Here is a 26,178-nt window from a genome sequence, read left to right on the forward strand (position 1 = left end):
TGTGTGCAGATGTTCCAGCCACTGCCAGGGAGCTCCCTTGGAACCCAGCACTGAATTAGTGGAAAGGAGACATGCTGTCGTGTTGCTCCGGCCAATTTAATTTATAGCAACTGCAGTTTGATATATTGGAATCTGCAAATCAGCCAAAATACAGGGACTCCTGGGACATACTCCAGTTGGTTCTGAGGCACACAGTGTGGAGGCAACTGCCTTTCTCCCCAGAATAAGTGGCCTCAGCAATATTATTGCTATTTAACTTGTTCAGAACACAAATCCCTGCTGAATTCAGAGTTAGCGTCTCAGGATCTGGAAGCTGACATTCTTAATGAAAAAAAGCAGCCCTCTGCCTCATTTGCAGCGTGCATTTCATGAATTATATTTGCATCCCACTTTTCTTCTAAAGAGTTCAAAGCAAACATATGTTTGCAGTCACTCATTGGGTCATCACAATAACCCTGGGAGGGAGGTCTGGTGGCTGTGTGGGGTCTTTTTTCAACAGCAGTTTTAAACCATCTCCCTTATATGTCCTCTGTGTGTTACACCACACCATCTCTCATGGAGGGAAAATATAGGCAGGAACACAAAGTTGCACGAGAACGTGTTATTGTCAGTAAGGAACATGTCATTTTGAAGTAGAACGCCATTAAAGGCTTGAGTCAACAACCAGTAAGAGTCCGCAAATATTCGATGAGATCAAATGAATGTGACCTCTTTTCTACTAATAATGTTTATTGTAGTGTTAATCAACATTTTAATTTACAGAATACTGTAATCGAAATTTTCCTTTGCTTCTCCTTATCCCCGCTTCCCTTAATTCCACAGAATAAACAGCTCTAAGCAATTAGCTTTAAAGTAAAGAGAAAAAAGATTAAAAATGCCGCCCCTCCCCGAAAAACTTGAGAGAGGAATTTAACAATAAAATAAAAGGGTTATGTTTGATTCCCCCAATCTTGATCTTTTGAGGGCCTGTTTGGTGCCTCTAGAAGTTTGAAAACAATGTGATGACACCATCATGAAAGGTATCCTTTCATAAAATTAATTGCCACAATGGACATCATTAGTGACAAAACACAAACAGAAAGATAAATGTAAATAGGTGAGGCTAAAAGACAAGGTGGTGGAGCTTCTTCTCCAAGATCAGCCCGTTTTATGGAAAGGCAAACAGTTGAGGCTGAAAAGAGGTAAAGAGAAGGTTTTTCATTGGATGTGTGTGGCAGCTCAGTTTGGCCTTGATTTAGTGATTTGGAAAAATGCTTAATGTAACTTGGACTGATTCAAAGACTCTCTCATTCCACTCAGAGCTAAATCTAGGGCAAACTTCATGGCTAGACTATCTTGGGAGCTCCCCAGAGGGTTTAATGATTTAACTTGGCCCAAAATGTATGAAAAGCCTAGTTGGTGGGATAAGAGAAATGGATTTACCTGGAGTTTCAGGAGGGTAGCACCTCAAGATCATACTGCTGAAATTTGGCAACAAAATGTCATCAGTGTGATGATGATGATGATGATGATGATGATGAAGAAGAAGAAGAAGAAGAAGAAGAAGAAGAAGAAGAAGAAGAAGAAGAAGAAGAAGAAGAAGAAGAAGAAGAAGAAGAAGAAGAAGAAGAAGAAGAAGAAGAAGAAGAAGAAGAAGAATCCGCACATATACTATGCTGATACATTACAACATCCTAGGTTCTTGGGAAGAACTTGATGTGAATGAAGGCCAATACCAGCTAAAGAACTGGCAGCTGTGATTTCACGTTGTTGTGTATAATAATGATGGTGGCGGTGGTGGTGGTGGCGGTAGCAGCCTGTGAATAACAATTACTCCTACTCCTACTCCCACTGACCTGAAATAAAATTAAATTAAAAAGAGGGAAAATCAGACTAAAATGGTTGGGTCCTGTCCCGCGGTTTGGGGATTGACATGATTGAACAAGCTCCTGCAGCCGTCCAACAGGTCAAGAGGCTGAATCGTGCCCTTTGGAAGCTGCCCATCCCGCCTTATTGCTTAATGCTGGAGGCCTTCCAAAGAGACTTTGGTCCTTGTCTTCCAAAGGGGATTGTTTTATAGGAAATATAATACTCACTTGATGCCTTCTTTTAGCTGCTCGGTTTTTACTGCTTTTCTTTCTTCTTGTTCCCTCTATTTTACTGATTGTTGTTATTAGTTACCTTGAGCGGTGTGTTAGCACCAGAAGGATGGGATATAAACTTAAGCATTCATATACGTACACTGGCTAGTGGAACTGTGCAGGCACCATCGATTTTTCTGAGGGGATGAAATCTGAATGGGTGAGATTTGAAAGAATTGGGGATGCTGGAAGATGTTGATGACATCTTCTTGAAAGGGCTTTTTTTAAAAAGGACATAGAAAGTGCTTGTAACAGCTTTGGCAGGTTAAATATAATTAAATTACATTTGCAGGTGAAGTTGCCCCATGTGTGAAATAAAGTTTGCACATTTCAGATTGGTGGGTGCCGGGAGTCTTGTGCAAAGTTTCATACAAAGTTTTTCACAGTTTTAGGGTAATGTGTGGTTTTTTGTTTTTATTCTTTCAGCCCTGTTCTTTGCTGGACAGCGTAATGATGACTTTTGGGAAGAAACTTGCCAAATTACACAAAGATTTAATACGTTAAAATTTAGATGGTGGGAAGGAAAGTATTAGCTTCTGTGGGTAGAATAGGCTCTAGACTGTTTCAGTCTATATATGCCATTATTAAAAGATTAGTCTTTAAGATGCCACTATATATCTACATCTACATCTACATCTACATCTACATCTACATCTACATCTACATCTACATCTATATCTATATCTCCATCCATCCATCCATCCATCCATCCATCCATCCATCCATCCTAACAGTATTCTAAACCAGCAAAAATAACAATAGGGGTTTAATATGATCTTGAAGCCCTCCTTCTAGGCTGCATTGGTTAGGATCAAAATAATAATTTCTTTCTGAATCTACTGATTCAGTCTCCGAAATCTGTTATGCCCGAGATGTTCTAGCAAGCTGTAAGCATACCCAGCTTGAGATAAAAATGAGTTTGGGTTAGAGCAATGCACAATGCTTCCGCTTAAAAAACAATTACCCCCCTCCTCCCCACTTCAAATACTGTAAAACCAATTGTGTGGGTCCCATAGTGATTTCCAAGGAAACTTCATAATGTCTTAAGAAATCTTGATTTCCCAGTAGCCTTGCGTAGCCATGGAGCACAGGAGGCAAAGCCTATCTGGAAAGTTCCTCCTTGCTTCAATGAAGTGGCCACTTAACTTGAAGTGCTCAAATTAAGTGAGCATTTTCTAACCTGAATAGCTAAAAAAAAACCCACCTCTGTGGGAAAGGTAATGTTCTTGTATTTCTCTCTGGTGGAACTAATCAGAACATAATCTTAATAAGCAAGCTATCTGGGCATCTGCATGACAGCCTGGAAGGTTTATGAAAGAACAAAAGGTTATTACTGGGTCCAGATGTGTGCCAAAGAGTCAAAGAATCATTCTGCACCTTCTGTAACTCAATGTTCATCGGAGGAGGGGGAGGAATGAGCAAGGCTTATGGGACAATTTAGAGTGAAACAACCTAAGGAAAAGCTTGCTAAACGTTTAATCTCGATGTTTAACAGAAGAATCTTACCAAGAAAGAGAGGGAAAATCTAACCTCTTTCATATGCAAATAAAAAATGCACCTTCTTCCGTACTGTTTGGTCCTTTAAGCTGTGTCAAGCCAATCCCAAAGAGATGGAAATAGTCACAGCGGCTCCAGTCGTGGTACAGATCTTTGTATCCTGTGGCTTCGCAACCTATTCTAACATGTCCTAGACATTCCCCCTTTTGGTCTGGGCTGGGCCTCTCTGTCTCTCTTCACCCCAGGGAGAGAGATCCAGAAATCCTATAAACTATGGGACAAGTTGTCAGAGAACAAAGGATTGTAGAAGCTTCATTTGATTAGACTAAGCAGAAGGCAAGGCACAGAAAGTTATTTTAAGCAGAGTTAAATGCAAGAGTTGTGATTGTTTCAGATGTCCTAGATCAAGGTTCTTTCATTGTTGTTCAATAAAAATTTCTAACTTCTAACTAATAAATTCTTCAGTCGGTGTTAGATAAAAGATGGATTTGATTGCAAGGAACTGATAAGAAACAGCAGAACTCAAGAAAATCAAAGCAGCATGTTAGTGTAATAGTATAACCAGACTTCACTGGGCCTAGAAAATTATGGGTAGAGAGAAATTTGAAACTTTAAAGAGGAATGCAATGTCACCTAATTATAAAACTACCACAACAACTTGGTTTACCGTTGGGATTAAAAATAAGCAAAGAAGCGTATGCTGTGAAAATGGAATAAACAAATGAACAGGATACACTGAAAGAAATAGAAAATTATTCTTGAGTTGTAAGCTCAAAGTTGTATCCCTTGTATGTTAGCCTGATGGGAAACATTTAAGATACATTTAAGTCCTTGGGTTACAATGTCAAGTGGGACCGGGATTGCCTTTGCTAACCAATGCGTGGGAAGTGGTGGGAGTCCCAGGTAAGGAGCATGGGGGTACTATGGGGGGTAGGGAAGGCTGGGGGAGGCGGTACTGCAGTGCCGTGCAAGCACAGGAAGGCCATGGGGTTGAGGACGCGGCACAAGTGCAGGAAAGCTGGAGGGACTTACCAGAGCAACTTGTGACCTTTCCTGCCAGCTTCCCCATTGACTTTGCTTGTGGGAAGCTAGCGGGAAAGGTCACAAATGGCAATCACATGATCGCGGCGCCCTGTGATATTGTAATCACGAGCTACGATGACATGACTGCAGAGGAGCTGCAATGGCCAGAACTTTGAAGATCGGTCGTACATCCATTTTTTCAGCACTGCTGTAACTTTGAATGGTCACTGACTGAAAGAACATAAGGCGAGGACTACCTATACTGGGAAGATGGTGTTTGTTGCCTTGACAATTGAATATATACACTTCTCCTTCACAGTGAGAGAGAGGAAGGCTGTCTTAGGGCTGGAAATAGAGCTACCAGGTCTAGGCTGCAAGCATTCAGGTGACCACTGGATGGCAGCAAAAGGTGAGGGCTATTCTAATTGCTTTGCTGCCATCTGCACCTCAGATATGGTAGTCCTACTAGAAACATGGGGAGGGAAAGGGAAATTTTCACCCCCTATCTGTAATGGAATGTATCTAAGAGGGGGAGAGGGATGTGGGAGATCAAGGCTATCAGGAAGGAGGGGCTGCATTCCAGGAGAGAGAGGAGGCGAGAGGCAGGTGAGTCCGCAACAGGAGCGCAGGACGCGAAAGAAGTTCAGGATAGCCACTCCCTAAGAATCTCACAAGGTATATCCACTAGTCGCTGTAGTATAGATTTAGTTTGGCAAGATTCTGTGAGCTAATCTAATCTGTAGTATAGATTTAGTGTGGCAAGGTGTAAGCTAATAAAGGAACTGGACTGGACTGGACTGTTTTATTGTTCTTGGGCTGGGCCTGACACTATCTTATGGTTATGTCTAGCAGAATGGGGAAGAGGTAATTAAGAATCTTGATTTTCCATTGTAGTCCATGTAACAATTCTATAATGATTCCTGCAGTCCCTGCACTAAAATTATTGATGGCACCTAAGCGAAAAGAGGCAGTACATGACAGAATGGTAGATTGGCAAAGAAGCCAAAGGTCAAGGATAGAGAAACTGCCACTGTTTCAGCCTAGGGCCTTAGAGGGGTTTGGTTTTTTTTTAGCGCTCTCCCATTACTACTCCAAAACTGGGTATTTTTTTGCCTGTGTTAATGAATGCTTTAATGGTATATTTGGGCTGCAAGATTTCTCTAAAATACCCAGGAGGTGGATTTCTTCTTCTTACTCTTCTTCAGAATTAAGTATCACATAAGTTAATAGATGAGCTAATGAAGAAAACTTTATTTTATTTATTCATTCATTCAATGGATATAGCTACCCATCTCAAAGAAATGGCTCTGGGTGGCTAACAACAATTTAAAAAAAACAGTAAAAAGCCAACAAAAAATAAAAAATAGATAATTGGCAGACAAGATTTTAAAAAAAAAACCCATACAGATATAATACAAATATGTCAACAAAATTAATTCACAGGCTCCAACAGACATTCTGACCCCCAGGCCTAGGAACACAGCCATGTCTTCAGGGCCTTGCAAAAGGCCAACAGGATCAGGGCTAATCTGATCTCCAGGGGTTGTCCCAAATGCTATTTCATTTCCTCTAATATATATTTGTTTGTTTAGTAAAAATAATTTTAACCAGTGCTTTATGCTGGGATATCAAGGTGATACAGAAGAGGTATGAATACTAATAAGATATATCAGAATATAATGCAAGAAAATAATTGCAATTATTATCAACATTGACATTTCATTTTTTATTAGTCTTTTTTTTAAAATGAGGTTCAACTAATTCCTAACCAACCCTTAAGAAACAGCAGGATAGAACTGTAGAAAAATGACTGTGATCCAAGTTTAGTAGGACAGGACAGGGAGCACTAATGCCAGAGGGATCACCAGGGCAGGAATTAATACTGTCTTTTTCCAGATGCTGTAGCAAATTCAGAATTGCCCTTTCTTCTGGGAGCTTTTGTATAACAATGTAGTCCATTTTGTTTAAAGAGCTGTTACAGTCTTTTACAAAAATCCATGTGGAAATGTTATTGGATGTTAATTAATGTGAATTGATGCCAATGAATCGGGAACTAATTCCATTTATATCTCTTTTTCTTTCTGGCTTGTTTGTTGCTGCCTTCCTGTTGCCCGGGACCTTTCACAGTGGCAGGCCATTTCTCTGACCGTCATCGAAAAGGTTCAGATAGCAGCAGCCATCTTGGGTTCCCTTTTCCTTATCGCCAGCATCTCGTGGCTTATTTGGTCGACCTTCAGTCCGTCTGCTAAGTGGCAGCGCCAAGACCTGCTCTTCCAGATCTGCTATGGAATGTATGGCTTCATGGACATTGTCTGTATAGGTGGGTGAAAGAATCTCTCAAATCCAGGACGTAGCCAGTGGAATTCCTCTCTTAAAGGGCCCCGGGGAAAGCAATTGCTACTTATGCTTGTGACGGTGAGAAAAGGAGAAGGTAGAAAATATATGATGGTTTCCTTAGAGCTAACCAGAGTTGCCCTGTTTTGCAAAACATCTTGATTAAAACAGACCAGCCAATTCCTCTGCTACATGGCAGCTCTTCTTCTTGTCAACCATTGTAGGCCATCTAAAAATCTTCCCTAGAATGAGATATACCTAGGCTTATCAATTCAGGGCCAAAGTGGATAGCCCCTAGTAGTTGGAATAGCTTATAGTTTCTCTCTTAAATTCCATAAAATAAGATTCAAAGCAGTGGTTATTCTAGTTTATACCCATATCTTTACACACAGAAAAGCTTAGATATGTTGCCTTTGTTTGGGGGGAATGTACTTTCTACCTCTGATATTTTAGACAATAGAAAGATATTTGTAAAAGTCAGAATGAATCCAATAATATTTGATGCTGGAAATCAAAGTCTGTCCTATTCTTCAGTTCTGGTTAAGGAGAGCTTTAATTTTACTCCTTCGGCACATTACTAGTACAAGCTCTGATACTGTCACAGATGATATAACTGAAGCACAGACTATCTTGATCCCTAAGATTATTGTACCTCCTCTGCACAGGAAATATTCCTCTCTGTTGAGGACATGGGTTTCTGCCAAAGAGAAGTTTAACTCAGTGGCTGGGTTCACTGGGTTCATTCACCCTTCCTTTTTTCCTATGGTGGTTGATACAGATTGAACTGAATGACTGGATCCACACATTACTGAAACAAACCACATTTAAGCATGAATCTGGCCATTTTCATGCAAACTAATATCTAACAACTGCCTTGCTTTTTGGGAGCCTGGAGGCCGCAGAATTAAGAAAGTAACAGCAAAAGGCAAGGCCAGCTAACTCTTTGTGCCACCACAGAACAAGAGGCAACAGATAAGATGGCATACTTCCACTACATCTACTGTATAAAAGCTGGTTTAGCAAGCAGTTGAGTCTTCTTGCAATGTTGGCAAATGTTTTTCTCCACGTGGGGGTGAGACTAGTTTTGGGGGTATCAGGCAGGCTTCACAGGAAGCAGTTTTCTCCTCTATCTGCTGCCTGCCACAAACTGTTTGAGGTGATTGGCCCATTAGGCAGCATGGCAGCCTCATGGAGGAGGAGGAGGAGGAGGAGGAGCTCTTTCCAGTGGTTCTGCAGGAATGGAAAGAGGCAAAGGCTGCAGTGTGCGTGTTTGGTTGCTGATAGGAACCCAGAGCAAGTAAGTGGGTGGCTAGTGGCTGCCAGGAAGTAACATGATTAACGTAATTTTGATAAAGGAGGAAAAGCTGAAAGCAACTGGTTAGCTCATCTGTGAGCAGGAAGTAAATATTCTCCTTTCATCTGGGAGTTGGATGCCTTAGGAGCAAAGTAAGCCAGTCCTTAATTCCGGGTGGGGGGGGGGGGTGCAAAAAAAAAAAGTATGTTTTGATTGCATTTAAGAACTGGGTGTGATTTCTTAATTTCCTTTTCATTTGATTGCAACCTTTACGTGTTTTCTGAAGAGCATTGAAAATTGGATCACGCAGTAAAGTTTTACCTGGCATAGAGATGCAGCGGAAAATTATTTACTGATTTTTTAAAAAATTATCACAAGCTGTTAAGAGATAAGACAGTATTTTAAGAAAAAATTGCATCCCAACATTCTGTTCCATTTATAGTTGCCAGCAATGGAATCCTCATAGCAAGGTGTTTTAATTTCAAGTTATAGCTCATTGCTTCTGTTTCTAATTCCAAGAAACATAAAACATTCATTGCTATGTCCCAATGGACAAGGAAGTTTGGGAACGTGTGGCATCAAGGCTAAGTGCTTAACTGGCTAGTATATAAAAGAATTAATGGCAGTGTTAGAAAATTGGGGCAGTGCGCTGCTAACTGTCATATTGCCAAATTCTGGGACATGCATTTCTGAATTTTTTTTTTTATACTTCTGAATGGTTTTTATACAAAAAGGAGAGAAATTCTGGGGTATAGAAAGTCTCAAGCAGTGTACATAATCTCATTTGGTCAGCAGGACCATTGCTTCAGGTCAGCATCAAGAAGCCCTAGGGAATGGTTGTGATCCTGCCTGGGCATATCACAGGTAACCCACCTTCTTACTCTCTCAAGACACCCAAGAGGTGAGATGCAGGACATCGAAGGCTCAGCAGTGTCGACGGGGTGGGCATGGGGGTCAAAAGCAGCATTGCACCATTGCAGCCAAAGACTTACTCCTTTTGTGTTGTGATGTTGCACACACATCACAAAATGGTAAGCTTCCAGCACAACACTGCTTTCATGATATTAACAAAAGCAGGCAGAGCTGCAGACTCTAATGAGCAGTCTGCAGCCCCTAGAAAACTCTTAGCTGCTCACATGCCTGCGTGATGTACTGGAGGTTATTCTGAGAAGCGGACTTCTTAAAATAATTGTAGTGGTCAATGCATGTTGCGTTTGCACAGATAAGGACTCCTTTCTTGTCACTCCCAATGCACAATGGGTCCTTCAACTACTTATATGCCTTTAATCCCACTGAAATATTGGATAAGATCATGGATGGATCTTATATCTCTTTTTATTGTTACCCTCACCCCAATTCTACAAGTAGTAAAACATTCCAGTGGCCCAGTACTTACCTAGTTAAATTTCCTTTGCAAAAAGTGAAGCAGAAATCTTTGGCATTCTATAGTTCACTTTAATATAGAGGTTAAGGGTAAAAGTAAACATAGGGCAGATCTCCACGATCCAGACAAAGCACTGTTCTTACATCAGAACTTCAGAGAGCAAGGGCAAACACCACAAAATGCTGTTCATTTATAGGACCCAAACTCAATTTTCCATCTCTTAGTTTTCTTGAAAATTACAGACTGTTTGGTCAGCAACACTCTTGGATCACACCAGTTGGGCTAAGGGAAAGTCTGCTTGTTCAGTTCAGAAGACTCAGGTAACACTATCCATAACTCATTCAGTTGGAAGCACATCATTACAACATGTATTATTCTTTATCAAGTTAACTATGTCTGATCTTCCCTATCTTTCTGATAGGGAGCCATAGCCATTACAGTACAATGAAGAAAAAAATGGGATGGTGGGTAGGCTGATCCACAAAAATGTAGGCCTCAGAGTTTATTTAGATGGTCATTGTATGTAAACATCAGACACAGAATCTCCGTGATGATTAAATTAACATTGGAAACATCCCCTAAGAAACTATCTTTTATGGCAATCTGTCAAGCATCTTTGTGAAAGACCAGTTTATAGAGTACATATTAGGGTGGAAATGTGGGGCAATGTGTCAGTGGACCCTCCACAAGGAAACACTGTATAAAAAGGGGGTTCCCACATGACAAGCTGACACTTCTGTGCACCAAGATACACATGCAATTGGGTCCTGTCATTCAAAGTAGAAAATTATGAAAGTGAACAATTGCCTTGTTGCCTTAGCAATGAAAATAAATTTCCATTCCTTCCATCCACAAGCCGCAACAGATTGGGAAGGAAATGCCTGTAAACACATTTGGAGCAAATAGTGCATGAAATAGAAAGTTTTTTTTTTAAAAAAAATGCATGGTCTTAAATAACAAAATTTACAGTGAAAATTTGTGGCATATCATGGAACCATCTCAGGTGAGGACCTTTTTTGAAAGAACATTGCTGGATGAGAGCCTGTGTACTGCCTCTACAAAACAGGAACTTGCTCCTCTTGTGACACATTTAAGAGGAGATTGTATGGAAAGAAAGTAAGCACAGACAGCTTTTTGAATGAAGAAGATACATTGGAATGCAGTTGGTGCAGCTGTCACAAACACCTGCCCTCGAGTGCCTGTGACAGGCATGAACCGTAGAGAGCAAAGATCCGTTTCTCAGTGTAGCCAATTTGTCCCTAATGAGCAAAGTCAGGAAATAGATCTTCCTTTCTACAAATCATATCTGTCACAGATATCCTCCGGCAAGTGCTTCTGACAATCGTACCACCCTGTTCCATTTTTAGGGCCTATCCATATTTACCATTTAAGCTGCTCTTCCCTTATGCTCATGCTGGCTTCACTCTAAGCCATTTTAAGAAAATTCAGTCCAAAGTGAGACACTCCGGCCCCATCCTGCAAGGTATTCAGTCTGTGAGCAACCACATTGTCCCATTGAACAGTTGGCCTCTGTCGTGCTCTCTACCTTTCTGTACCTGAAACAATGGTCAGTTGCTTTCTTCCTTAAGGACAGGTCTTGCTGGTCACACATATACACAAATATAAAATGTAACTAGTCAACATACAGTATATACCATATAACATGTATGTACACAAAATTAAATTGAATGTATATATCCCAAGAATCAAAGCTCATATACTGTACAGCCAGGGATAACAAGCAGCGTTAAAAATAATACTTTCTTACTGCCCTGTTTCTTTGCCATGTTTTTAGACCCCCACTCTCCTTACGATGAATGCTCAAATAGCAGGATAGCTATAATTCTTGCCTTGCTAATAGAAGGGGGCTGATTTAAAACCTGACAGGAGTGTTCTTAATGATGCCCCCCCCCCCTCCTTAGCTTCCTTCTTTTCCCTGTATTTTCTTTATTCAAAAATTATGTCGTGGTGCATTGTTTCACTATTTTTCCAGCCATCTGAAGCAGAAGGGCTTCACCCTCAGCTCCCAAATAGTCCCAGTAACCTAGTCTTCCTGGGTGTTCCTTCTTCAGCAAAATAGTCAGTGGACTGTTGGACTTTAACATGCTTCCAGAAACTGACTGGAAAGGAGCCCTCAAGGCGACATAACACAGTAAACGTTATTTCAGAACTGGACCACAAACTAACCCTGCAGTTGGGTTGACAAGACTGGGAGATTAATAGAGGACAACAGCGTCTGTTTCTGGCAGGACGTAGGACGTAGAAACTGTAATCAGAACAGAGCCAAGTAAGTTGTCAGGTTGAAGAAATGACAAAATTTCTATTCCCTGTAGAAGGGCCAATAATTTGGCCGCTGAAACACACTTCAGCACCAGGGGCATTGCAGGTGGGGGAGGGTGAAGAAGTCAAGCTGGTGGGCACAACTGCACAATCAAAGCCTTTTAAACATGTGTTGCCAGCATTGCACACACATAAAAATGGTCTAAGGCTGTAATAAACTGTGAATAACACACATAAAAAAGGGGCAGAGCTTCAATTGTGCAGTTGACTTCTTTGTCTCCCTCTGCCGATGCCCTTGTTCACCACTGACAAGGAGAAAGGGTACGCTACCAGCAGGTTACTTCAGGGCAGGGCTGGCTGTGCTGGTGCCCTAGGCAAAGTCACACTCTGGCACCCCCATGGGTTGGCTCATCTTCCGATTTTGTTAGGAAGTTCAAAAAGGCGTCCTCTTGTTTCTTTTTTTCTTTGAGATTTTGAGCTTTACACTTATGATTTTCAGCCCCAGACATTTTGTTTTCTTTTCTTAGACATTTTCACCCTATATATAGTAAGTAATTTTAATTACATCAGCATCCATTGTTTTCATATGGCAACAATTCTGCAAAATTATATTTAACCTTCAAGCGGGTGTGCCAGCTCACAGAGTATGCCATTACTGCTTTTTGGAAGTCTTTTCAGTTTTGTCACCCCCTAAAATGTGGCGCCCCTAGGCTGGTGCCTCCTCAGCCTAGCGCTGGCCCTGCTTCAGGGAATGCAGAACAACTCTGTCCTAGGGATATGTGTGCTTTGGGGGGAAAAAAAGCGTTGGACCTTGTGCAAACTGGGCACAGTATCTCTCTGGTTATCATTAAAGCAGCCGCCCCCCCTTTTTTTTTCAGGCTTCTGCTTTAAGAAATTGTCTGCTTAAAAATAATGCAACTCTTAAAGCAGCCACATCTTTGCATGGAAGCCTGGAAAAAGAGGTACTTTGCTCCCTCAATGCCCAAAGCACTTTTGAAAGATTTTCAAAGTAGGTACAGCCCCACCCTTTCCTCCCAGAGTGGCTCTTGATCAGTCTGGCTCAAGAGGAAGAACTGTAGAGCTGCAACTGCCTGTGTTGGATGCCTCACTCTATCTAAGGGAAGGACCAATCCAGAGCAATAATGTTACTCTGCATGCCAAAAAAATCCAGATTCAGTTGTTACCTTCTCCAGCCTGGGCTGGGAAAGACTCCCACCTGGAGAGCCACTGCCACTCACTGAACTGCACAGACAAATGTTTGTACATGGACAACAGGAATCTTCCAATGTCCCACTGGAATAATCTGTCTCAAACTGGGAATCTCAGGCAAACAATTATCTGAGGGCCGTTGACTGCTGAGTGAAACCAGGGTCATGCAATGAAGCCGAAGACATCACCGTCTGACCGCAGGGAATAGAAGAGATCGATAGCCAATTAAAACTGATATGTGGCACCTGATCATTTGTGGCTTGATGCAAAGGGTAATTAATAGAAGAGCTGTCTTTTCGACATTTACAATTCAGGTTCTCGATCAAGACTAATGGTGGCTTTGTTGTAATGGTGCTTGCGGGTGAGTCTGCCTTGTTTAAAAAGTACAGGGGTGTGATAAAACTGTGGTGTAGACTGCCCCTAACTTTTGTGTGTGGTGTGTGTAAGGAGGTCTGAGAAATAAGAGAATAAAATACCCATAGAGATTTTTAAAAAAAAAATAACACAGAGAAACAGCTTCAAAAGCTGCTGGTTACACCAGGACAGGGTTGAATGCTGTTCATTATAAATAAACCCCAATAAGTTCTTTAAATCCATGAGTATACTGAAATAAAATACCCCATTTTGAATTACGTGGAAGGAAATCTACATCCAAAGTTCAAAGGATTGCCTGTGAATTTAATTCAGATTCAGGTATTTAAAAAAAAAAAAAACATAAATGATATTGTGATGTGCATATTTGAAATAAAATCTTATTATGTAACTATCCATGTTATATCTACAGAAGCTGGTCCCGTTAAAAAAAATTTTTTTAAATTAAAGCAAAAAATAGTGTATTTGCTTTTTTTAAAAAAAGGGACCAGTTTCTGTAGATATAACATGGATAGTTACATAATAAGATTTTATTTCGATGTGCCTTCAAGTCATTCTTGACTGCTGATGACTACCTGGACTCATCCTCACAGCTTCCTTGGCAAGAAGCGGTTTGCCATTGCCTACTTCCTAGGACTGTGGGAGAGTGACTGGCCCAAGGTCACCCAGCTGGCTTCGTGCCTAAAACTGGACTAGAACTCATAGTCTCCCAGTTTATAGCCTGGAGCCTTTAATCACTATACCACTGTACGGGCTCTCTTTGGCATGTGTACCTCATACTTCTTCATATTAATAATAATATTATCCTACCAAATTTTAGGGGTGGTTTGGAAATTCTCTTCATCTGCTTCATTCCTCCCCACCCCCCATATTGTGGAGTGTTTACTAAGAGGAAATCAGGCACTGGGAGACTTCCATTGTTCCTCAACCCATTTTTTTCTTATTACTTTTTCTTTTACAGAATGTTGTGAATGTTTGTTTTTATCCTAAGGTTTTAGTTTTTCACTTCTGTTGAATGTATTTGGGAAAAATAGAAGACTATAGAGAAGTATAGTGAATTGTATTGGCATAAACCAGATGAGCTATACATTCTTTTCTTACCCCATTAATTTCCTAATTGAAGATACAACACTGCTTACTCAAAAGGGAAGAGCATGAGTACTATAAATACAATATTTTCTCTCCTGAAACTCTATTATTGCCCCCTTGTGTGTTGATGACTTAGAGCAGATCCTAGTATGATCATACATGGAAATGGCAGCATATTCCCAATGTGCCTATATATTTGTGAGAATTGATAAAATGCTGTTAAAACAAAAAGTAATCTTAATATTATTTTACCGTTATACAACAGCACATAAGCCCACTCACAAAGTATCTAACAAAAAAAGAATATTCATACAAAGATGCCGACAATCCCCAATTTAGATTAATTTTATTTGCGATGGGGCAGATTAGTAGAACTGAAATAGAAAATATGGAAATTAACTAAAGGAACAGAATGCTATGTTTTTCAAAAGAAATAATTCAGTTCCTGAATTAGTTTTAGTTGTTTTTTCTATTTGTTCCAGAATTTAGAAGAATTCAGTAACGGACGGAAGGAATTTACCATACTAACACATTTTCTAATATATATGTATGTTGCAGAGGAATAATAGGAATCAAGTAATAATACCTTTTAGCTAAATCTGATCTTAGCCAAAAATAAGAATGTATCCACTGCTTAAATGAAAAGCACGTTGAATGCTAGTTATGAGTTCAGAGTTATGATTCAAATATGAAATACCAAGCAACATCTTCATCACATAATTTCCCAAATTTGGTCATATTGTCACTTGGTCAAAATATCACTACCAACATAATCTATGTTTCCACGATGACTTATTTATCTATTTTCCCAATTCACTGTTAGCCAAGAATGAGTAAGTTCTCCTAAGAAATGTTCTTCTAGGTTAATATTAGGAAGAAGGCTTCCTTTTTAAGAAACAATCCACCTGACAAATATAGAACTGGTTCCAAGAAAATAAAAAGAATTGGGCTGAATCATCTAATCCAGCATTCTATTTTTCACTGTGAAATTTCTCTCTGTGAAATTCATGATCAACAGCAAGATGTGAAGGCAATCGTGTTTCCCTGGAGGTTGCACTTAGTCATAATGACCAGTGAGCCTTGATAGATTAATCCTTTATAGGTTATGTGAATCAAAGCCACCAAGCAATTGATGATCAACACACTCCATGGCAGAGTACTCCATACAGTAACTGATACGTAGACAGTGTGATAAAGGGCTCTTCCTGATCTGTACTGAACGTATTGTCTGTTGTACCTGCCAACTGAACAAGTAACAAAAGTGTTAGCAAGAAGTCAGCTGGCCTAAAATAGCTAAGGGTAGGTGAGGGCAATCTGACTTGACACAAATCAGTTTCACTGTTAAAAAGGTTCGTTAAATAAAAAAAAAGCTTTCAGTTTCATTTGCTGAAGTATAGCCGAGTATCAGCATTTTAATAACCTTAATCCACTTAATCCAACACAAAAGCCATCAGCCTGTGGCTTCAGTAGGTTTGATGCACAACTGATGTTTCGGATTGGTGGCCTTTCATTATCATCTGTTGAATTCTCCTCATCAATATATAAAATGCAATCTGAACGTTCCCGACTTTTCAGACTTTCTGTGATGATGAGTGCTGCTGGGTAATGCTTTGCATCTGACATGTGAATTGAGATACAGACATGAATTCCCAAATCAAGCTTCTCATGCCAGATTTCTGTATGTAAAATCACAGCTTTTCTGGTGATATGCATGAAAGTTGGGAGCCCTCTGCCAACTCCGTGGAGGCTGTTAAAACCTGGCTATTTCAGCAGGCTTTGGGAGTTGGGTTGTTGTAATGTTGGTCCCTTTGAAATTGGATTTTACCTTTGGGTATCCTGGTGATACAGTGTTTATTTTTATTTTATAGATTTATGTTTTTAACCTCATCATAAGGGGTGGGAAGTATGCTGCTCAAACTCATTAGTGGTTGAAGCAGCTTATAAGCCCAGAAAATAACTAGGTAAGTAAAGAAATAACAAAAAAATTGCTGCAAAATTCAGTAATGAATACACAGTCATAAAAAAATTATGGGCCTTCAGATCTTCTAACGGTGCACTCATCACTTTTGCAACTGAGCCCATCCACCTTGCTGCTGGTCACCCTCTTCTTCTCTTTCCTTTCATCTTTCCCAGCATTGTAGGTTTCTCAAAAGAGCTAGATAATGTGACCAAAATATAATTCAAACCTGATCATTTGTACCTCAAGTGAGAACTGTGAATTGATTTGTTCTATGATTAATTTGCTTGTTTTCTGGTCAATGGATGATATTCTCAGGAGTCTTCTTGAACACCAAAGTTCAAAAGTGTCAATACTTTTTCTATCCTGCTTCTTCAGAGTTCAGCTTTCATTTCCACAAAAAGTCACAATGAAAACCAGTGTCTGCACAATTCTGATCTTTGTAAGTATAGACACATCATAGCATTTGAATATCTTTTCCCAGATTACTCTACTAAGTGCTAGTCTGACTGCTGATTCCTTTACTGTTGACAGTTGATCTAAAAGGTAGAAGCTACCCACCACTTCAATATCTTCATTGTCAATTCTAAGGCTTGTTCCTATACCTGTTGTCTTTAGTCTTTATATTTAATAATAGTTCCACTTTTTTTGCTGTGCTCCCTGATTTTCATTATTAGAGCTTGGAGATCATTTGCATTTTCAGCTAACAGAATACTAGCATAGCACAAGTTATTGATTATTCTTCCTCAAATTTTAAAACCATGCTCATCTTGTTCCAATCCAGTGTCTTTCATTATATATTCAGCATATTGATTGATTATTGATTGATAACCATCAACTTGTTTTTTACTCTCAGTGACCACATAGATAGATTTTCTCCACGATGATTTATCCCTAACCTGGTCTTTCAGGTCTCCCGACAGTACACTTATCATCACTGTAACTGAGTCCATCCACCTTGCTGCTGGTCATCCTCTTCTCTTTCTGTCCACCTTTCCAGCATTAGAGCCTTTTCCAGAGAGGTAGGTCTTCACATAATGTGTCCAAAGTAGGATAATTTGAGCCTGGTTGTTTGTGACTCTAGTAAGTACTCTGGGTTGATTTGTTCAATGATCCATCAGTTTGTTTTCTAGGCTGTCCATGGTATTCTCAGGAGTCCTATCCTGCTTCTTTAAAGTCCAACTTTTGCTTCCAAAGAGTGTCACAAGGAATACAATGGCTTGCATGATTCTGATCTTTGTAGGTATAGCCACATCACGGCATTTGAATATCTTTTCCATGGCCTTCATGGCTACTTTACCAAGTGGCATATTTCTTGACTGCTTGTTCCTTTACTGTTGATGGTTGATCCTAAAAGGAAAAAGCTATCCACCATTTCAATATCTTCATTGTCGATTCTAAGCCTGGTTGTTCTACCTGTTATCATTAGCTTGATCTTCTTTATATTTAATTTTAGTCACATTTTTTCACTGTGCTTTTACTTTAGTACTAGGGCTTGCAGATCCTTTGCACTTTTGGCTATCAGGGTAGTGTGATCAGAATAGCGCAGGTTATTGATATTTCTTCCTCAAATTTTAAAACCAATCCAACTTATTTTCTTCCAATCCAGTTTCCCTGAATATATATTCAGCATATAGGTTGAATAAATAAAGGGAAAGTATACAGCCTTGTCCTTTGCTAATCTGGAGCCAGCTGGTTTTACCATGTTCTATCCGGACTGTCACTTCCTGACCTATAAATAGGTTTCACATGTTCTGGGATTCTCATTTTCCAACGCACATTCTATAACTTAATATGGTTGGCACCAAGTCCTTTCTATAATCAGTGACACACATACTTTTTTTTTTATCCTTTGGCTCTCTCAATTATCCAGCATGCATCAGCAATAATGTCTCTTGTCCATGGCCTTTTCTAAAGCCAGTTTGAACATCTTGGCCTCTCCCTTTCCATTCAGGGCTCTAATCTGTGTTGGATAATTCTAAGCATTATTTTGCTTGCATGTGAAATTTGGAGATCTTTTCGAAGACTTTTCTTGTTTTTCCATGTCTGTTTCCATCCGCAATGTCTTTATAGATATTGTTATAATACTGCTTCCCATCTCTTCTGACCATTCTCTGAAATTCTTTGTTAAGTTCCTTCCTGAGATCTTTGTCTTTCTTGGTTTTGTCTTTTCTTTTCTTCTTGGCAATTTCCATCATTAGTTCTGAAATCCAATTTGCTTTCTTTTGTTTCTTGAACTTTAAGAGTCTTTTCACATTCATTGTTGACAACCTCTTTGATTTCATTCCACAGTTCCTCTGGTTCTCTGTCAATGAGGTTCAGGACTTCAAAGCATTTCCTGATGTTCTCCTTGAAAATTGTGGGTATATGTTCAATATCATATCTTGGAAACTGACAGACTTTCTTCTTGTTTAACTTAACTTGGAACTTTCACATAAGCAGTTCATGATCTGTACCACAGTGGGCCCCTGTCCGCATGTTTGCTGTTATAGCCTTCTTTTACCAATAAAGTAATCAGTTTGACCTCTGGGTACTTCATCGATGTCCATGTATATAGGCTTTGTTTGGGTTGTTGGAAGAATGTGTTAACAATGAAGAAATCATTGGACTGGCAGAAACTGATAAGTCATTCCCCTGCTTCATTTCTGTTTTCTAGACTGTACAGTCCAACTACATTTTCCTCCTAACTATTTCCTACTTTAAGAGAGCCAGCTTGGTGCAGTGGTTAATACATCAGGCTAGAAACCAGGAGACCATGAGTTCTAGTCCCGCCTTAGGCACGAAGCCAGCGGGGTGACTTTGGACCTGTCATTCTCTCTCAGCCCAAGGAAGCAGGCAAGGGCAAACCACTTTTGAAAAACTTTGCCAAGAAAACTGCAGGGACTAGTCCAGGCAGTTGCCAGGAGTCAAAACTGACTTGAAGGCACCCCCCAAAAGATCCTACTTTGGCATTCCAGTTTCCAATCACAAGCAGCACATCTTGCTTGTGTGTTCTGTCAAGTTCAGACTGAACTTTTCATAAAACTCGTCAACCAACATTTCTCCTGCATTAGTGACTGGAACAAACTTGAATAACTCATATTAAAGGCTATCAACTGCCACCAAGTTTAGTTGACAGCATTGTACCCAAGTCTGTATTTGCCGTATCCTTTCTGACTATGAAAGCAATGCCATTTCTTCTTTATTTTTCATGTTCTGGGTAGTAAGCACTGCTCTTCTGATGGAAAGTGTGCAGTTCCCGTCCCTTTCAATTCACTGATGCCTAAGGTGTTAATGTATAGTCAATTCTTCTCATCTTTCACTGTGTTGAGCTTTCTCATGTTTGTGCTGCTTATGTTCCATATTCCCACTGTAATTCTTTCTTGCAGCTCTGGATTTTCTTTTCGTGCATGGCAATATCCATAACTAGACATCCAGAAGACTTTAATCTATCTGCCTCATAAACACTGTTAGTACTCCAAAAGATCTTCAGCTCTTCCTCAGTAGCACGTTGACTGCCATCCAACCTGAGCAACTCATCATCTGACACTATATCATCAATCATTTTATATTGCTAACCATGTGCTTTTCTTGGTAAAATACAGGAGTAGTTCATCATTGCCTTCTCCTGTGCAGTATGAAATGTCTTCACAGTTTTCACTGAAGTATTCACCCACTTCCGACCTCTTCCTGTATTGCTGCTGCCTGATTTAGGTGCCTGCTTGTTCTAGCTGGGCAGCTGGGATGACTTTCACAGGGTCAGACTTGTTCAGAGTTTTGATGGGAGACCACCTTGATACCTTGGAGCTATAATTTAATGTAGGAAATTAAATAATATTCAGCAAGAAGACAGTGGTGAATCACTTCCCTACTGTTGCCACTCCCTATGGTTGTGTCAGGGTTAACTTGAAGTTATATAGTTAGGTAGATAAAGATGGAGACAGAGAGACAGAGATAGAGATAGATGATATAGGTAGATATCCATAACTGAAGCAAAAGGTGAAGAAAGAACTGGACATAGTTTCAGTATTAAAACCCACAGTTGCTTGGTGAAATCTGAGCCCTGTTTTGCTAAAGCTGCTTATTTTGATGAAATCCTTGAGCTTCTCGGTAATGACTGTTAAACTGATAGACGTCCCTACTAAATCTTCATCTTTTACAATGCAAATATATTGATTGGCATTATTATTTCCATCTTTCTACCCAGTTCATTGCTTGTTCCTTTTTAATTTTACAGCTTCCTGAGCTCAGTGCTAGGAAATCAATAAGTAATTTGGATCCCGGCAAAGGAGAAGAAAGTTATATTTTGCACTTTTAGTAAATATTTTGAAACTTGATTTATCTGGGAAAACAGGCGCTTAGTTCATATACTAACCCATTCATCAGCACTGTGTTATTAATTGCATGGAATTCACATATGCTTAGTTTAGAAGGTGAAACCAACAAAGAAACAAACAAAAACCATTCTTTATGTTTCACTTTAGGACCAAAAATAAATTAAACTTTCAATATCTAACCCATAATCTGCTGAAGCAGACTCTTGAGAATATATATATATATATATATATATATATATATATATATATATATATATTTGAATTTAAATAACTGAGTTCACAATTTCTTATCAAACTTTTAACTAATCTGTAAGAATGCTTTCATTAATTTTGTAGGTAGAATCTTGCCTCAGTATCAGTATTTGGCTCCTGAAATCAGGATTTTGGATTTTGGGAACAACTGATTTACTAAAATGCAGACATGTTGGATCTATTCAGCAAAATAGGAAATTATAGATGATATCACATGTCTTTGTGAAATATAGCTCATATTTCTTATCCCGGAATCCACAATATCTGATGTATTTAGCAACTGCTGTGTTGTTTCTCTTCACGGAAACATTTCTACTAAAGACCTAGTCCTAGTTCTCACTGAGATAGTGCATCTGTCTCTTGCAGAATCACCTTCCCTGTAGATATGAAGCTTATACAAATGGAACGATCATTCAAAGCTGCTACCAGGCACTGCTTTATAACCCTTAGGTATCCAAAGCAGCTAACAAATTCTCTGCCTTGTTCTCAGGATGCAAGTTTTCTACAAGCCCTGCCACTACGCATCACCGAGGGTGTTTTAAGTTGCTTGCACATAATGATGCGTATAGTCAGCTATGTGGTATTTAGACCCATTACTGGAACTCAAGATGAAGCTGAAAGTACAGAAGTAGCAAATAACATGCACAGCCACAGCATCCTGAAGTTGTGCATTGTGAAAGGAGTTAAGATGATGTTGCTATGAATCCAGGGTGCAAACTGTTGGTAGTTGCACACTGGGAAGAATTAAGGTTGTTGCTTCTCAGGTGACTATTGCTGCTGTTCATCTTTGTACTGCCTGCCCCAAATAAGTCCAGCTAGTCTCTCTGTTATCACTAAACTTCATTTGTAGACCCTGTAGTCTCCTGCTTTCTTGTGTATAAATATTCAATACCAGAGAGGTTAGACTGCAACTTTCCACACCTCCAGGTAGTCCAGCACATCATGAGAGCAGCAGTTTGGGTAGGTACCCAAAATTATGTTTTAAACATATCTGATTATGTAGTATTTTAGGTCATTGACAGAGCTTGTGTTCGGAAAGAAGTTTACTCCTGCTGTTTCTACATATGCAGAAAGCATAATCCAGTCTGTTAGTTATGTAATCACCCTTTATTCCAGAAGGAAAGAGATGGAAGTCAAGAGTGTAGATGTAACAACATAAGAATTTGTTAAAAAAAAAACAGCGTGCAATCAAACTCTGACCTGAGAAACTAAACTCTGAGAATCTTTTTTTGGGGGGGAGGAGGGGAACTACTCTGATGACAAATAGTTAAACTCTCTAAACTAACCGCGTGCAAAACCAAGTTTATTTAGTTGGAAGTAGCATAATCCCTCCTCAGTTTATGTTGAAGATATATAATTAATAATATAAAATATCATTACCACCTCTGCAAAGTAAGGTAATTTTTATATTCAGGCTATTTCCTGACCTCTCCTGTTAGCTCTTTCCTATTAGCTTAGTATCTTAGATATGTGCAGGGAGGTATTATATTTAGTCTCTCATTTATGCAGAGAATCAGTTGAGTATGTTGACGCTGTCCAACTATGATTTTTCTCTCTCCTTTCTTAATCCCCTCTCCCAGTTCTAGTTCAGGCTAGCTAAGCCTTTATTGGCATTTTACCAAAGCAACGTCCCCTATAACCAAGATAACCAAAACACGATGAAATGTGTGTCATGACCTAACAAATACCAGCTTTTTATACTTGCATCCAACAAGTATCTATGTCATGGGGCTTGGGTTATGACATTATGGCCACTTTTTGTCATTCCCCTGATGCATGCCTATGCAGCAGACTAGTGTTTCATGACCAACTGGTTTTTAAAAATAGCTGGGTAGGAAAATGGCTACAGGTAGTCCTTGACTTACAACCACAATTGGGACAGGAACTTCCATCACTAAGCGATGTGGCCATTAAGTAAGGCACGCCCGGTTTTATGATCTTTTGTCATGGTCATTAAGCAAATTGGTCTTCCCCCATTGACTTTGCTTGTCAGAAGCCCACTGGGAAGGTTGCAAATAGCAATCATGTGACCCCAGGACACTGCAACTGTCATAAATACATGCCAGTTGCCAAACACCTGAATTTTGATCATATGACCATGGGGAAACTGCAACAGTTGTAAGCGCAAGGACTGTTCATAAGCACTTTTTTCAGTGCCATTGTAATTTTGAAGTCGAGGACTATTTGTATATGACCTGGAACACTTTTTTCTGAAAGGGCTCATTTTGTATGTTATATACTCACTTATAGACTATGGGGTGGGAATCCATTTAAGCCTTTAGGCTTGTGACCCATATGTTTCTCTAAAGAAAGCCAACGTGACCAGTAAATCCATAACGTGGTGAAGGGTAAAAGCAATATCCTTAAAAATTGAACCAAGTATGCCCTCCTCCTGGCCCACATTCTTTTGGAATTACCATTATAGCTGGCTGGCTGGCTTTTTGGAATTACCAAAATGATGGCTGAATTAAACATAAAGGGCTTCCTTTATGTAGAAACATTGTTCTTCTGAATATTGGATACTGGAGAACAATTGCCTTGCTTAGGAATGCCAGGAGATATTTTGTTGGGTACAGCTTGAAGAAAAAAAATATGATCTAGAAGGAACTTTATCTGATCTAGTACAGCAATTTAAGCAATGAATATGCTTTCAAGATTCTGCAATGTGCTTTCACCATTTTAATGCAAAGAATTAAGACTTTGATTGCTTCCAGGCAAGGAAGCAGTGAAAGCCATTCTACCTCATTCATAGAATTATATAGAAGGAAGATTATATTGTCTTCCATATGTAACTGTGTTTCCCCACATCCATTCCTTCTTGTTCCTTTTCCCCCAAAATCCATCCACCTTTTCCTGCTGAATCCCTTTTGATTGGGAGCATTAGGAATCTTCCATTGGGAAGCACTCTTGCAACAGACCTTCCCCAGATAATGACATTGGTAGATTTTTGCTCAGAGAGGCTCCTAAGCACAGCTTCCCCCAATTTGAACACCTTCCCAATGTTTGGGCTTCTACTCCCAGGGTTCTCCATCCAGCATAGCCATTGCTAAGAATTTGTGGAGTTGAAGTCTGTACATCTGGAGAGTGCTCAAGTTGGGGAAGGCTGCCCCAGGCCATGCATGCTGGAAAACCAGCCAGTGAGAAATGCAGTAGATTCTGAGTCTTCTTTCCTTGTCTTTCTTTCCCAACCCATATACTCTTTTATCCTGCAGGTCTCATAATACATGAAGGACCCTCAGTTTACCGGATTTTTAAAAGGTGGCAAGCAGTCAATCAACAGTGGAAAGTTCTGAACTATGACAAAACGAAGGATTTGGAGGATCAAAAATCAGGGTCTAGGAGCAATCAACGAACCTCCTCTCAGATCAACCATTCATCCTCCACCAATGGTGCAGCCAGCAACTCCACTCCAGAAGACAGTGCTGCCCGGGGAGCTGGTCATGCCACGGGTACTTTGTCTGATCATCACTGTGCTTATACCATCTTGCATATACTCAGCCATCTGAGGCCTCATGAACAGAGAAGCCATTCTAGCACAAACAGAGAGCTTGTCATGAGAGTCACAACAGTCTAAGCTAAAGTATTTAGGAGGCCTTAATGCAACAGAGTGGGAGAGGAACTCAAAAGCAAGAGGCATGTGGGCTTTCCGCCCTCTCCCTTGCCATCTTCTGAAGTGGCACAAGGAGCACAAGAGGCCTTTCCCCAGCCAAGTGGGGGGCAAGGCAGACCAGCCGCTCACAATGAAAAGGAGTTAAAGTTCAGCTGTCAAAAGAAGTGCAATATATACCACAAACAGTGAACTAGGAGAGAGCCCTCAAAATGGGGGATGGGGGAGCAGAAAGGTTTAATTTGTCATATATACAATGGATTAGGTAAAAATTTAAACAATTGCACACACAAATACATGCATACTAGAAAGAAGGAAGGAAGTATGTCTGGGTATTTTTAAAAATGTATTAACTAGAAGCTCAAGTATTCAAATACAGAAATTATTCTGTGGCATATGTTAGTTTGTGTGCCACAGGATGTTCAAACTGAAATTGCAATTAGTTGATTGCTATTGTTTTATAGACGTAAATAATGTTGCCCAGACTTTTATCACATAGCACATACCACCTCTGGCTTTACTCCTCTCTTCAAGTAGAATCGTCTAGCACTCTTTGAGGGAGTGTGAGGAGACGGGGAGGGAATTCTCCACTTGAACCACAAACATTTAAACAACTGACAAAGCACAAGTTACAGATGAATGATTCATCATGGAAATTTGATTTACATATTTGTGGAAATGGGCTTTTCCCTTATCACATTTTCTACTTGACCTTTCAACCATTTTCTGCAAAACCAACTCATTTTTCACTGTATGAGTAATTTAGTACAATTCCCTATGATTGTCTTGCTTTAAAAAAAATGTGTATCTACCTGGCTTTCAGTCTGCAGCCATTTGGGTTGTTTTGCAGTCTTCTCCATTTAGTCATTTATCAAGAATGTTGTACACAAGTGGAGCTGGAGACCTGATTAATCCACCCTCTGGGTCTAAACACCAACTCTACACACTCCTTTCTGGCCTATGGGGTTTCGAAGTAAATCTGCTCAGGATTGCACTAACCAGCTAATTTAGGCTGGGTTTACTCGTTGCATTCGGCCATAATGTGGCTTGTTTGTCTTAAGCTTAGGGTGATGCATGAACCCACACAATGGCCTAGCGTATGTGCACATTAGGCCGTTATGTCTTGTTCTACCAGCCATAGTTAAAAATCATGGCATACAGCCTAGGACTGGAGTTCTGTGAATTAAGTCAGAGTTTCCTAAGCGCCTTCATCACTCTCACTAAGCTAGTTGCCAGAATGTTCTAAGGAAGCCATCCTACTTAATTTGGTATCAATGACTTATGCCTGTAGTTATCTCTTGAGTAAATTGATCAAGATACTCACTTTTCTATACATAACTTCACAAGTGCCACTGCAAGCTGCCTTGAACTATGATAAATATGTACCATCTATGTATGCCTGTGTGTGTATATATATACATGTGTGTGTCTGTGTAGATGCACA

At 39.8% G+C, this 26,178-nt stretch overlaps 1 protein-coding gene across 1 annotated transcript in view; it reads left to right on the top strand.

Moving 5' to 3' along the window:
- Positions 1–24,900, top strand: part of MARCHF4 (membrane associated ring-CH-type finger 4) — a 117,564-nt gene extending 92,664 nt beyond the window's left edge. The window contains exons 3-4 of the mRNA XM_007420167.3: positions 6,768–6,960; positions 24,340–24,900. Coding sequence (XP_007420229.2) covers positions 6,768–6,960; positions 24,340–24,701 — 555 coding nt within the window. The 3' untranslated portion in view covers positions 24,702–24,900. The remainder of the gene's footprint in view (positions 1–6,767; positions 6,961–24,339) is intronic.
- The last annotated feature ends 1,278 nt before the right edge of the window (positions 24,901–26,178 follow it).

This window comes from Python bivittatus, unplaced genomic scaffold, assembly GCF_059951505.1.
Source record: "Python bivittatus isolate LINGU-HERP-01145 unplaced genomic scaffold, Pbiv_v1 ctg000480_np1212, whole genome shotgun sequence".
Lineage (NCBI taxonomy): Eukaryota > Metazoa > Chordata > Lepidosauria > Squamata > Pythonidae > Python > Python bivittatus.